This window comes from Hyaena hyaena, unplaced genomic scaffold (genome assembly GCF_003009895.1).
Source record: "Hyaena hyaena isolate Hyena2069 unplaced genomic scaffold, ASM300989v1 scaffold_345, whole genome shotgun sequence".
In the NCBI taxonomy this organism is placed as follows: domain Eukaryota; kingdom Metazoa; phylum Chordata; class Mammalia; order Carnivora; family Hyaenidae; genus Hyaena; species Hyaena hyaena.
Genome location: NW_024080976.1, coordinates 383,846 through 395,884, shown reverse-complemented (window position 1 = coordinate 395,884; position 12,039 = coordinate 383,846). Strand labels below are relative to the sequence as shown.

The following is a 12,039-nucleotide window of genomic DNA, read 5'->3' as shown; positions in this document are numbered from 1 at the left end:
CTCATGAGGACACACCTAAATTTAACATTAGGTTAAGCTGGAATTCCCCCCTTTCCTTGACATGTTTACAGTGCAGTCAACTATGTGCCCAGGATTTGGGAGAATTTTCATTCCAGAACTTGCAGGAAAGCCAGGTAGGTCAGTTAACAAGGAGCAGTTAAAATGTGGTGTGTATCACATCTGTGTGGTGTTTTAAAGCTCTGGCTTCCAAAGTAAAGCTACGTGTTGTTCAGTATTTTAGAGACCACTTTTCTTGGTTTTGAAAAATAATAGATACTCTTTATAAAAAGTTTTTTAAACATTAAAAAGATATGTATGGTAGGCAGACCCTTCTCCTGTCAGCCCCCCCACTCTGCTCCCCTCCTTAAAGGAGTCCTTTGTAGGGAAATTATATTTGTGTATACTGTGTGGTGTATATATATAATATATATTATATATAATATGTTTAATTTTTATAAAAATGAGATCACTTATGCATCCTGTTCTGCTCTTTGCCTTGTTTACATAAAAAGATGATCTGTGACACATCTATACCCTGGAATGCATTGCAACAGTAAAAAATGAAAAAAAGAAGTGAATTCATAAATACTGACTGGAGCGTGACCATAATATATAGTTAAGTGAAGAAAGCAAGTTACAAAGCAGTATCTTAAAGCATGATTCTATTAAATGTGTGTATGGTTATATAAATATCTATAGATGTGTCGATACAAACTTTTGAAAAGCTAAAAAGGACATTCATCATGTGTCAATAGCAATTATCTGGGGGGGGGTGGATTGGACCAGATTTGGGGAGGGGTGATGATTTCCTGGGGTGTGAAATATGGGATGCTTCCATTTCTAAATTTTTATAATCTTTAAGTAGAAGGGTTATAAATTCTTTTAAACATCATTCTAAAAACATTGACCCATTTCTTTAAAAAGACCAGCCCTGAATATGTTTTCCACAGGAATAAAAGTACTGTATGTGCAAGTTTTTCTACTCTGCATTTCTTGGAGATTTTTCCATGTTAAAACATTATTTTCGGGGCGCCTGGGTGGCTCAGTCGGTTAAACGTCCAACTTCAGCTCAGGTCATGATCTCACAGTTTGTGGGTTCGAGCCCCGCATCGGGCTCTGTGCTGATAGCTCAGAGCCTGGAACCTGTTTTGGATTCTGTGTCTCCTCTCTCTCTGCCCCTCCCCCACTCATGCTCTGTCTCAAAAATAAATAAAAACTATAAAAATTTTTTAATTAAAAAAACATTATTTTGTACTACTGTGTGGTATTCTAGAATATAGACATAGCATAGCTAACTTAACCAGTCCCCAACAGAGGCTCATTTAGGTCACTGTAATGAACATCCTTACATATACTTTCCAATTATTTATATCATTATGACATCTTTCTATATTGGCTCACGTAATTCTGTCTTCTTTTTTAAATGTTTTTATTTATTTTGAGAGAGAGAGAGAGAGAGAGACAGCATGTGAGCGGGGGAGGGGCAGAGAGAGAGAGGGAGACACAGAATCCAAAGCAGGCTCCAGGCTCTGAGCTACCAGCACAGATCCTGACGTGAGGCTCGAACTCACAAACCGTGAGATCATGACCTGAGCCGAAGTCGGGCACTTAACAGACTGAGCCACCCAGACACCCACTCTACCTTCTTATTAAACAGACACAGAGAATCCAGTCTAAGGATATAACTTGAGTTGTACAACCTGTCAATGGATGTGTCTCATTTTTCACCCTAACAAAAAAGCCTCTTTGACCATTACAAATTTTTTCAAAAAGTTTTAAATGTTTATTTTTGAGAGAGAGAGAGAGAGAGACAGAGAGAGACAGAGTCTGAGTGGGGGAGGCAAAGAGAGAGAGGGACACACAGACTCCAAAGCAGGCTCTGGGCTGAGTTGTCAGCACAGAGCCTGATGCAGGGCTCGAACTCACAAACTGTGAGATCATGACCTGAGCCGCAGTCAGGAGCTTACCTGACAGCCACCCAGGTGCCCCAGACCATTACAGATTTTTAAAAGTATATTTTAAAAAGTTGATATCTGAGCTCAGCATTTGCAGACCATCTGTGGAGTAAATAAGGATTGGGGGAAACTTCACTTGATGGAGAGGGAAGACAGACCCTCTTAGCAGGGCCTAATTACTGTAAAATGGACAGAGGATGGCCTGCTTCAGAGAGGACAAAAGAGCGAGGATGAGATTCCTAGAGTTTTGCTGTCATGTGCCCATTAGAGAACTTGCTGGCAGCTACAGCCCCTAGGAGGAGGTTATCTGTCACCCATACCATCCAACAGCCCTGAGCTCTAATTTTCCTTTGATAAACGACCCCCACTTCCCAATGCCATCCTTAGCATGAGTATTAATTCAGGTACCCTCCCTTCCCCAACCAAAGGATGGGCCTAGACTCTAAAGTTAAAGCTGTTGGGAGAGAGGCCTCCCTTACTGCTCTGTTGCTCAGCAATGAGAAAGCCCGTCTGAGAATGAAGCAGGTTTCCCTGAAACTTAGATCGAACCCCTGGATCCAGACATGCCTGAAGCCAGCAATACTGACTCGGTTACAGGAGCCAAGAAACTCCATGTTTTGTTTCAGTGCCAGTTGGGTTTCTGGCACTTCCATTGGAAGAGTCCTTGTTCATTTGCCTTTACCCCGGAATAAAACAAATTAATTCATTCAACCGGCATTTATTGAATATCCATGCTCAGCCCTCTGTTGGGTGATGCTGGGGGCCATCAGTGACCATGAGAGAGCTTGGTCCTCCCCTAATGACAACCCTAGTCTACCAGAGAATAAACAACCTGAAACTATTTAGCAATAACGGCAACATCTACCGTGGAGGAGGAGCTCGGGGAGCTATCAGAGAGGCGTTGGTGAGGGGGTGGGTGGGATCCCGGGAGGGTCCCCCGAGGACAGGACTTGAAGTTGACACTGAAAGGTGGGCCAGAAATCAGCAAAGGGCTAAGGGTCCGTGCACACATGTCCAAGGGTTTCAGGGCACCCCCAAGTCCCAGCAAGGCTCAGAAACCTGGTAAAAGGTGCTTGATGAGGAAGGAGGGAAGCTTGAGGGAGGCGGGAAGGAGAGAGGTGAGGCAGCCATCCAGGCCTCAGCCGGAGGAAGCAGGAACGGGAGAAGGAAGAGGCCGAGGTGTGCACGGGGCCTTCTGGTTTCTCACAACGTGGTGTAGAAGTACATGGCTATCAGCATCACAGGCAGCTGGAGGGGGAGGCAGACAAGTGAGGGGCGCTCCAGCCCCCCCACGCACATCCCACCTAACCCAGGGGCTCCCCACCTCTCACCGTCCACATCAGGATGGCGAACCCAAACCACGAGATGCCCCATGTGTAGCTGTCGATGGCATGGCCGATGTGCTCGAAGCAGCCCTGGGCAGGGGGTGAAAAGGGGGGGGTGTGAGAAAATGTCACTGTGTGCCCTTGGGAAGGTCATTTCCTTCCTCAAGCCTTGGTTTTCTCACCTGTGTGATGGGGAGTGTGGCTGAGGGGTTCTGGGGAACCAGGGACGTGATGTTGAGCCCACGCCCGGCACAGGTGGGTACTGCCCTGTTGGTGGCTATGCGAGTCTGGGGGCAGTCTTGTCTAGAGCTGGCTTGCCATGTCGCCCACCAGTTCCAAGGGTTTAAAATCTGCCTTTGGAGGGGCGTCTGGGTGGCTTAGTCGGTTAAGCGTCCGACTTTCGCTTAGGTCATGATCTCGCGGTTTGTGGGTTCGAGCCCCGCGTCGGGCTCTGTGCTGACTGTCAGCTCAGAGCCTGGAGCCTGTTTCAGAGTCTGTGACTCCCTCTCTCTCTGACCCTCCCTTACTCATGCTGTCTCTCTCTCTCTCTCCTAGAAATAAATAAAACATTTAAAAAAAATTAAAATCTGCCTTTGGGATGAGTGCAGTTTTGCTCCGTCCTCATTTAGGAATGAGGCCAAGTGGGGCCAGAGCCTCACTTCCACGTAGACTCCTGCCTCGATTTGGAAGCGGCAGAGAGCAAAGGTTCAGGGTGTGTGTCCTGGAGTCAGGCGGGACTGAATTGGGGACCAGATCTGCCGCATGTCTAACGGCAGGAATGATTCTGAACCTCTGAGCCTCAGTTTTCCCGTCTGACAAGTGGCGATCCTGCTGGACTGGCCTCGGAAAGCACTTCTGGCGATTCCGTGAGACGACACACAAGCACTCTGCACAGAGTCGGGCTTGAGAAATGTCTGCGTGACTCTAACAGTGGGCTGGTTTGCACAGGCTCCCTCTCCCTGGCACTTGATCTAAGACGTGGCTGAAGGGCCCCTCGGTGGCCAAAAGCAGCCAGAACAACCTCTGGGACTGGCTCTTCTTCTAGGCTAATCCCCTCTGGCTTCTCTCTCTGCCTCTGCACTCGCCTTGCACTAGTTAAATCACCTCGTTGGAGCTTGACATGAAATCCAGCCCAGGCTCCTTCCCTCACTAGCGAGTGAACTCCGTTTCATCATCTTTAAAACAGGATCATTCTAATCTTTACTTCCTAAGGCTAGGTTGAGAAATCGGAAAAAAACTTGAAACACCTATAAGAATGCTTGGCACAAATATATTTCTTCAAAGCAGAAAAAAAAAAAGAATGCCTGGCACAATGCAAAGACTCGATAAACGGTGGTTGGTGTTGCTGTTGTGTGATTCCTATTATTTTTTTCAAAAAAAAAATTAAAATGTTTTATTTCTGAGAGAGAGGCAGCGTGAGCAGGAGAGGGTCAGAGAGAGAGGGAGACACAGAATCTGAAACAGGCTCCAGGCTCTGAGCTGTCAGCACAGAGCCCGATGTGGGGCTCGAACCCACAAACCGTGAGATCATGACCTGAGCCGAAGTCGGACGCTTAACCAACTGAGCCACCCAGGCGCCCCGAGTGTGATTCCTATTATTGTTGTTGCTCTTATTCCCAGCCTGAGAAAAGTTGCAGGTGCCTCTCATGACTAGCAGAGGGAGGGAGGGGCAGATGGGGAGAGAGTAAGGGGAGCCAGAGAGAGGGGAGAGAAAGATAAAGCCAGAGAGGGGAAGAGGAGAAGGGAGTGGGAGGGAGGAAGAGCCTGAAGAACGAGAGGGGCCCAGACAGACAGGTGAGCAGCAGGGAGGGGCGCACCTTGGTGAACAGGTAGTCCGTGTGGCCCAGGCGGCAGCCTTCTTCATTGAGGGGGATGAAGTTGCCGGTCCGCCGACAGCACAATGGGGGCCAGGGGAACACCACCTCCGGGGTGGCTGTCCAGAAGGCTGATGTGAAGTTCACCCAATCCATGGGACCTGATGTGCCACAGCACTCTTGCTGGAGAGAAGGGCAGGGGTGAGGCAGGCTCCTGCTCAGAGAGGACAGCCGCTCACCTGAGGTTGCAGAGTGAGGAAGCTGGGCCTGACTTTCCCATGTCCTTGGCTTCAAAGTGGGTGGGGAGGGACAGGTAGTGTCTGTGTGTATGAACAGAGAGCAGAAGATATTTGTCCCATCACCAAGGGGCTGGTGGGGGATTTGGATCAAACCCACGGTTTCGTTACTCATTTTAAAATTCTTTTGAATTAGCTGTCATCAAAACCTGAAGTAAATGACATCCAAAGGCAGATTTTTGGTTTCTTTGGCCCCTGAGGGTGTTTAATTTGTGGCCCTGAATGATAAAAACATAGGTTCCTTCAACTATGAGTTCTCATCTTGTCTAGCTGTATGACTCGAACCAAATTGGGACCTCAGTTTCCCTTGGGTCCTCAATATTCTTCTCTTGTGCCCTATCAGATTGGGCTTAATTAAGAATGTGGCTTCTGGGGTGGCTCAGTCAGTTAAGCATCCGACTTCGGTTCAGGTCATAATCTCGCAGTTCATGAGTTTGAGCCCCGTGCTGGACTGTGTGCTGATGGCTCAGAGTCTGGAGACTGCTTTAGATTCTGTGTCTCCCTCTTTCTCTCTCTGCACCTCCCCCACTCATGCTCTGTCTCTGTCTCTCCCAAAAATAAAACACTAAAAAAAAAAAAAAAAAGAAGAAGAAGAAGAAGAAGAATGTGGCTTCTGGTAGCTGATGGTCTGGGTTTCAATCCTGGCTCTGTGAGCTACCAGCTGTGTGACCTTGTGTAAGCCACTCAACCTCTTACCTCGGTTTCCTCATCGCTAAAAAGCTGATCTCCCGTATGGAGTAGTTGTGAAGAATAAGTAAGCTTTAAAAGTGCTTTGAACAGTACTAAACAAGTTAGTACTCATTACATATTCCTTATTGTAATTACCATCATTATTAAGAAGGTATGTGTAATGGTTAAGAACAGGAGCTTTGGATATAGGCTGCCAGATTTTGATCCCAGCTTACCAACCATGTGACATTGGGCAAGTGACATTCATTCCCTTTTTTGGGCCTGTCTCCTCATCTGGAAAATGACCATGACCCGCCCTCCCCACCTCCCATAAGAACCGTAGGAATGGGTATCATCTACCAGTGGGCACAATAGGAGCCCTATCTACCTCGGAGTGCCAGGTCTTCTAGCCCTCGCCACCCCTTCACCCCCCTCAGCCCGCTCTGTCCACCTCAATCATGATGCGGTCCCAGAGGCGAGTCAGTTCCCGGCCTTGGTCCGTGTCCGCACTGTAGAAGGTCAGCATCTGCTTGGTAATCAGGGATGGGTTGGACACCATCTGCAGAGGTCCAAGGAAAGAATAGGATCCAGTGGGGCTGGGTGGGGAGGGAGGTCAACCTCCACCCCACCCCCAGGCCCAGACCCTTACCACCCTCCCCTCAAGTCATGCCCCTCCCCTGGCCTCTGCCCAGCTCACATAGTCGCGGTGAGTGTAGGACGTGATGCAGGAGGCGCACTCAAAGATGTAGACAATGAGCATGAGCACCAGGTACTGGGGAGAGATGAAGGGAGAGACAGGGACAGCCCCGTCAGGGCAAAGCCTCTATGAAGTCACACCCCAACAAGGGACGGATGGATGGATAGAAATGCAATTCTATTTTATTTTAATGTTTTTATTTATTTATTTTTTTTTTGAGAGAAAGACAGAGCACGAGCAGGTCAGGGGCAGAGAGAGAGGGAGACACAGAATCCAAAGCAGGCTTCAGGCTCTGAGCTGTCAGCACAGAGCCCATTGGGAGGCTTGAACTCACAGACTTGTGAGATCCTGACTTCAGCTGAAGTCGGATGCCCAACTGCCTGAGCCACCCAGGTGCCCCTAGAAATGCAATTTTGAAAAGAAGTGTAGGACAATGTGAATGGTAGCACCTATGTGGTGGGTGTACAGGTGTTCCCCGTTCAAGTCTTTCGCCTTTTCTGTATTTTTGATATATTTCTGTATTTTTTATAATAAAACGTTAGGAGAATATGAAGTCAACAGAAATATGTAAAGTATTTCCTGAAGTTAATTATTGGCGTGGGTGCGGTAAAATAAATGTCTACTATAGGGGGGGAAAAGACATTCTTGAGACAACCAGGGACATTTGAGCACAGACTAGATATTGGAAGAGAGATATGAAGGAATTTGGGTGGATTTTGTAGGGTGTGCCAGTGACATGGTGGTTGCGCATAAAGAGAAATAAGCTCTCTCTTCACCCCATGCCCTCTCCCTTAAAGCAACAAGGGGGTGGAATGCGGCTGTGCTAACTCCTCTGCCTTGAGCTGAGATGATGAGGTATAACACGCCTGACTGCTCTAAACAGTGTCCTCATCACTCAGAGAAATGTGCAAATATTTATAGGTTAATGACTTGGTGTCTGGAATGCACTTCAAAATACCCCAGAAAGAAGAATGTGGGCAGGCAGAGGGTGGAGCAGAGGGGCCAAAGTTGGCCAAGTCTGTGGTCGATATCATTGAAACCAGGTGATGGGGACGCAGGGCTCATGCCATTCACTCTGCTCTATGTTTGAAATTTCCCATAAATCTCCCATAAAATTCTGTGTCTTACATGAAAAGATGCTCAACATCACCCATCATCAGGGAAATACAAATCAAACCACACGAGATACCACCTCACACCAGTCAGCATGGCTAAAACTAACAACTCAGGAAACAACAGATGCTGGCGAGGATGTGGAGAAACGGGCACCCTCTCGCACTGCTGGTGGGAATGCAAATTGGTGCAGCCACTCTGGAAAACAGCGTGGAGGTTCCTCAAAAAATTAAAACTAGGACTCCCCCATGACCCAGCAATAGCACTGCTAGGAGTTTACCCATGGGATACAGGAGTGCTGACGCATAGAGGCACATGTACCCCAATATTTATAGCAGCGCTCTCAACAATAGCCTAAGTATGGAAAGAAAAAGAGAAGGAAAGCCTTTCCAAGGCTCTATGTTACAATACAGCCCAAGTCCTTACCAAGGCTTGGCAAGACGCACCCAGTTGGCCCACCTTCCCTTCCTCGCCCAGTGCCCACTGCTCACTGTACCCACTCCATCCACCTTCATTTCCTCTCCCTCCCCCACCACCCCCACTTGGCTCTGACTTCAGAGCCTTTGCTCTTGCTGTTCCCTCCTCCAGGCATGCTCTTCCTGTAGACACAGGGCTCGCTCCATCACCTCCCCGAGGCCTTCGCTTTCTCCAGCTGCAGGCCTTCCGGGCCCCAGCTCCAGGCCTCCCTTCCCTCTTCCCTGTGCACTGTGGGTCCCATTGGAGCATGCTCCCCGGGGACAAGGGCTTTTCTGTTTTCTCACCAGATAGGCCCAGTGCCTAGCTCAGAGTTTGGCATGTGGTTCTTGCTCAAGAAACGTTTGTTGATTGAATAAGTAGCTGCTCTTGGGAATCTAAAAGGCCCTCAATTGTGGCGGAAGCACCATGTTGCCTCTGCATCAGTGGGGCCGGGATTAGAGGCCCTGCCTTCCCGACCACCAACGCTTCTGGCCTTTTTGAACCCCCATTTCCTCAACTGGTAAAGGGGTAGAGAAGCACTAACTTCAGAGGTTTCTGGAGAGATCGGGGGAGCTCATTTTCTAAACTGCTCAGCCTAGTGCCGGGCACATGAGAGATGCTTGGGAAGTGTGGGTTATTATTGTGGTGGTTATTCCTGGCAGCAATTCAGAGCGCAGGCTCAAGCTGAACAACTTGGGTTCAAATCCCGGCTCTGTCACCTACTCGCTGTGCAATCCTGGATAAATGACTTCACTTCTCTGAGCCTCAGTTTCAACTCTGTCAAATGGGTTCACGATCAGGATGGTATCTCACGGTAGGTTGTGAGGAATAAATGAACCAATCTATGTAAAACGTTTAGGATGTAGCGCGCACTCCTTAAATGGTAGCTCTGCTATTAATACTGTTGTTGTTTTGACAGAGTCATAAGCAGACTCTGGGGACCAACTAGCTGAGGTTTGAATCTCAGTCCTGCCACTCAAGAATCATCCTCCTGGGCAGAGCTTCCTCGCCTCCCTCTCTGTGCCCCAATTTTCTTTGTAAATTGAGGATAGTAGCTGAGACTGTTACTGGGTTATGGGAAGATTAAACAGGATGACAGGCCCAAGTGTGGCACCGTGCTGAGCACACACTCATGGCTGCGGCGGTGGTTGTTACTATGAGTCTGTGTTGATGATCTCCGTGACCACCCGTCCCCTCGCCCTCCCCCTGGGGCCTCACCGTGAGGATCATGGACCGGCGGCGGCAGAGCGCTGCGCCCACCCCAAAGCTGGCCACCACGAAGAAGGAGAAGCCGCAGAAGATGGCAATCCAGGCGCCAGCGAAGACGTCATCCTTGCCTGAGACGCCCATCAGTGGGTACACGCGGTACTGGTCAGCTGTCACCCATACCGTCTCAGCAAACAGAGCCAGGCCTGACAGCTGGACAGGGCAACAGGTTAGAGAGGCTGGCTCAGGCATGGCAGCCGGGGCTGCGGGACTCTCCGTGAGCACGTTCCCCTTCTGAGCCTCCACCGTCCTGGGTAAAGGGGGCACGTAAAAAGAATGGCAAGGACCTTGTCTTCTATGAGTGGGGATGGGGCTGGGCAGAGGCCAGAAGGGAAGGGCTGCCCAGCCTGACCCGTACCCCTCGCCCACATCCCAGCTGCCAGTTGCTTCAAGGATATAAGGAGATGCCACAGCCCAGATTGCATGACCGGAACTGAGGAGATGCTGGGTCACACGCCCTCTCTCAATAGTGTTGTTATTCCCGAGCTGAGGAATCTGGCCAGGGCCAGAACAACTACAAATGTATCAACCCTTTGGTCCGCAATTCCGCTTGCAGAAATCAATCCTGCTCGTGCAGGAAAATCATAAACCCCCAAGGTTATTCCCTGTGTCACTGTGTAAAAGGAACCAGCATGCCATGCTGCGGTTGTGGCAAAGGGCAGGGAGGCTCTCTGAGGACTCATGTGGAGTGGCCTACGGATTATGTCAGCAGGAAAAACTGGGAGGCTCAGAACAGGATGTGGAATGAGCTATATCTTGGACAAAAAGGGAGGAAAATAGGCATATATGTTGCTTAACGAAATGTTGGAGAACTAAAAATCTAGGTACCTAGAGGGATGGGAGATGGGGAGCAAGGAGAGAGGAAGACCTCTCGGGGGATACCTTTGACAGTCATCACGCTAACACTCAGAGTATTTAGTGTGCACGTGCCAGGCACTGTCCCAGTAACTGCTCTCTGTGTACAGTCATTGTCACCCGCTGCAGAGCACTGTGGTTGTTATGGCCAACACAAACAGCAACCACGTGCACCACACTCCACACCAATCTGATAACTTACCTTAAACTCTCGGCATTCCTATTCTATCGCTGTCTACAGATGAGAAAAATGAGGCCCAGAGAGGTTACATGGCTGGCCCCAGGTCCTACAGTATAAAGTGGCAGAGCTGGGATTTGAACCCAGGCTGTCTGGCTCCAGAGCCGGATATAGACATCACATTTAAAATAATTAAATAGTAATTAAAAGACATTGCTATGGTTAGTATTCCTTACTATGGGCCTCCTCTGCCCCGACTGGCACTTTATGTCTATAATCATGTTAATGAGGACAGCATTTGTCAAGCACTCTTGTGAAGCTGAGGGTCATATATGGATTAACCCACACAACAGTCCCCGCAATGGGGACATAATCTATAGACAGGGAAGCAGGGGGGGAAGTAGAGTGGCTTGCTGGAGTTTACAAAGCTGGGGAGCCACAGAGCTGGGATTGGAATCCAGGCTGCTCTGGCTTGACAGCCTGCAGCCATGGCCATCCTGGGAGTCCAGGGCCCTGAGCCCCCAACCCCAGGCACTGGGCTGTCCCCTCCTCCCTGCCCACTCACTGGGGCTCCCAACCCTGGGGGAGGTCTCACCAGAATAATGATGTTGCCCACCACGAGCAGTCCCACAGCAACTGGAGACCCCTTCTCTGCCTCTGCTGCTGCAGAAGCCATAGTCCTGCAGGGGACGCACAGCAGGAATGAGGCCAGGAAAGGGGGGAAGCCCCAGCCAGCCCCGCCAGCCTCACTCCACACCCCAGCTGCCTGGGGATGCTCCTGGCTCCCTGCTGAGCCCAGACTGGTGCTGAATGAATCCCCCCACAACCCTGATGGCGGGCCACTTTACAGACAAGGAAACCAAGGCTCAGGCAGGGCAGTCACTGGCCAGAGCTCAGTGCTGGCCTCCCTGCACCTCATAACTTCCTGGTTTCTCTAGGTCATCCAGACCCCCCAGAGCCCTCCTCACCTTCTCTTTCCGAAGCCTCTGTGGCCAGCCCCTCCCACAGTGGCTCCCTATATATGCCCAGGCCCCTCCTCAGGCCAGTCTCCCAGGAAGGGGGAAGGGAGTCTGGAGAAGGAGGGGACAAGAGCTCAAGCAAGCCGACCAGCATGAGAAAACAGATTTATGAGCACCCCACCCCCCACCCCAGGTGATTTATAGACCTGAAACTCAAGATTGTGCTAATGTCTGGCTACGGGAGCAGGGGGTTGTGCCCATGGCCTCTGGTTCCCAGGCTGTCTTGGTGGGGAAGGGGGCTGGGGTTGGGAGGGTGAGCGTACCACCTGATGCCTCTCCTTAGGACATGGGACTTCTTGGGAGCAGGGGAGAGATCCAAGTCGGATCCACATGTAAATCCTCAATTCCAGGACTGCTTCCTGTGCCGGTGGCCCCACCTCTCTGAGGCTGGGAGCC

General features: G+C 49.9%; 1 protein-coding gene across 1 annotated transcript; it reads right to left on the bottom strand.

Annotated features, from left to right (window-relative positions):
- Positions 1-2,627: 2,627 nt before the first annotated feature.
- Positions 2,628-11,300, bottom strand: UPK1A (uroplakin 1A). Its single transcript, XM_039249673.1, has 7 exons — positions 11,220-11,300; positions 9,544-9,744; positions 6,757-6,831; positions 6,511-6,618; positions 5,098-5,277; positions 3,287-3,370; positions 2,628-3,203 (listed from the first exon to the last, which is right to left on the bottom strand). The coding sequence occupies exons 1-7, from the start codon at positions 11,298-11,300 to the stop codon at positions 3,159-3,161; spliced, it is 774 nt and encodes a 257-aa protein (XP_039105604.1). The 3' UTR covers positions 2,628-3,158.
- Positions 11,301-12,039: the final 739 nt, after the last annotated feature.

Coding starts and splice junctions, on each gene's coding strand:
- UPK1A (XM_039249673.1), bottom strand. CDS start 11,300: ATGGCTTCTGCAGCAGCAGAGGCAGAGAAGGGGTCTCCAGTTGCTGTG. Junction 9,745..11,219: donor TGGGCAACATCATTATTCTG/GTGAGACCTCCC, acceptor TGCCCTGTCCAG/CTGTCAGGCCTGGCTCTGTT. Junction 6,619..6,756: donor CCTACACTCACCGCGACTAT/GTGAGCTGGGCA, acceptor GGACCTCTGCAG/ATGGTGTCCAACCCATCCCT.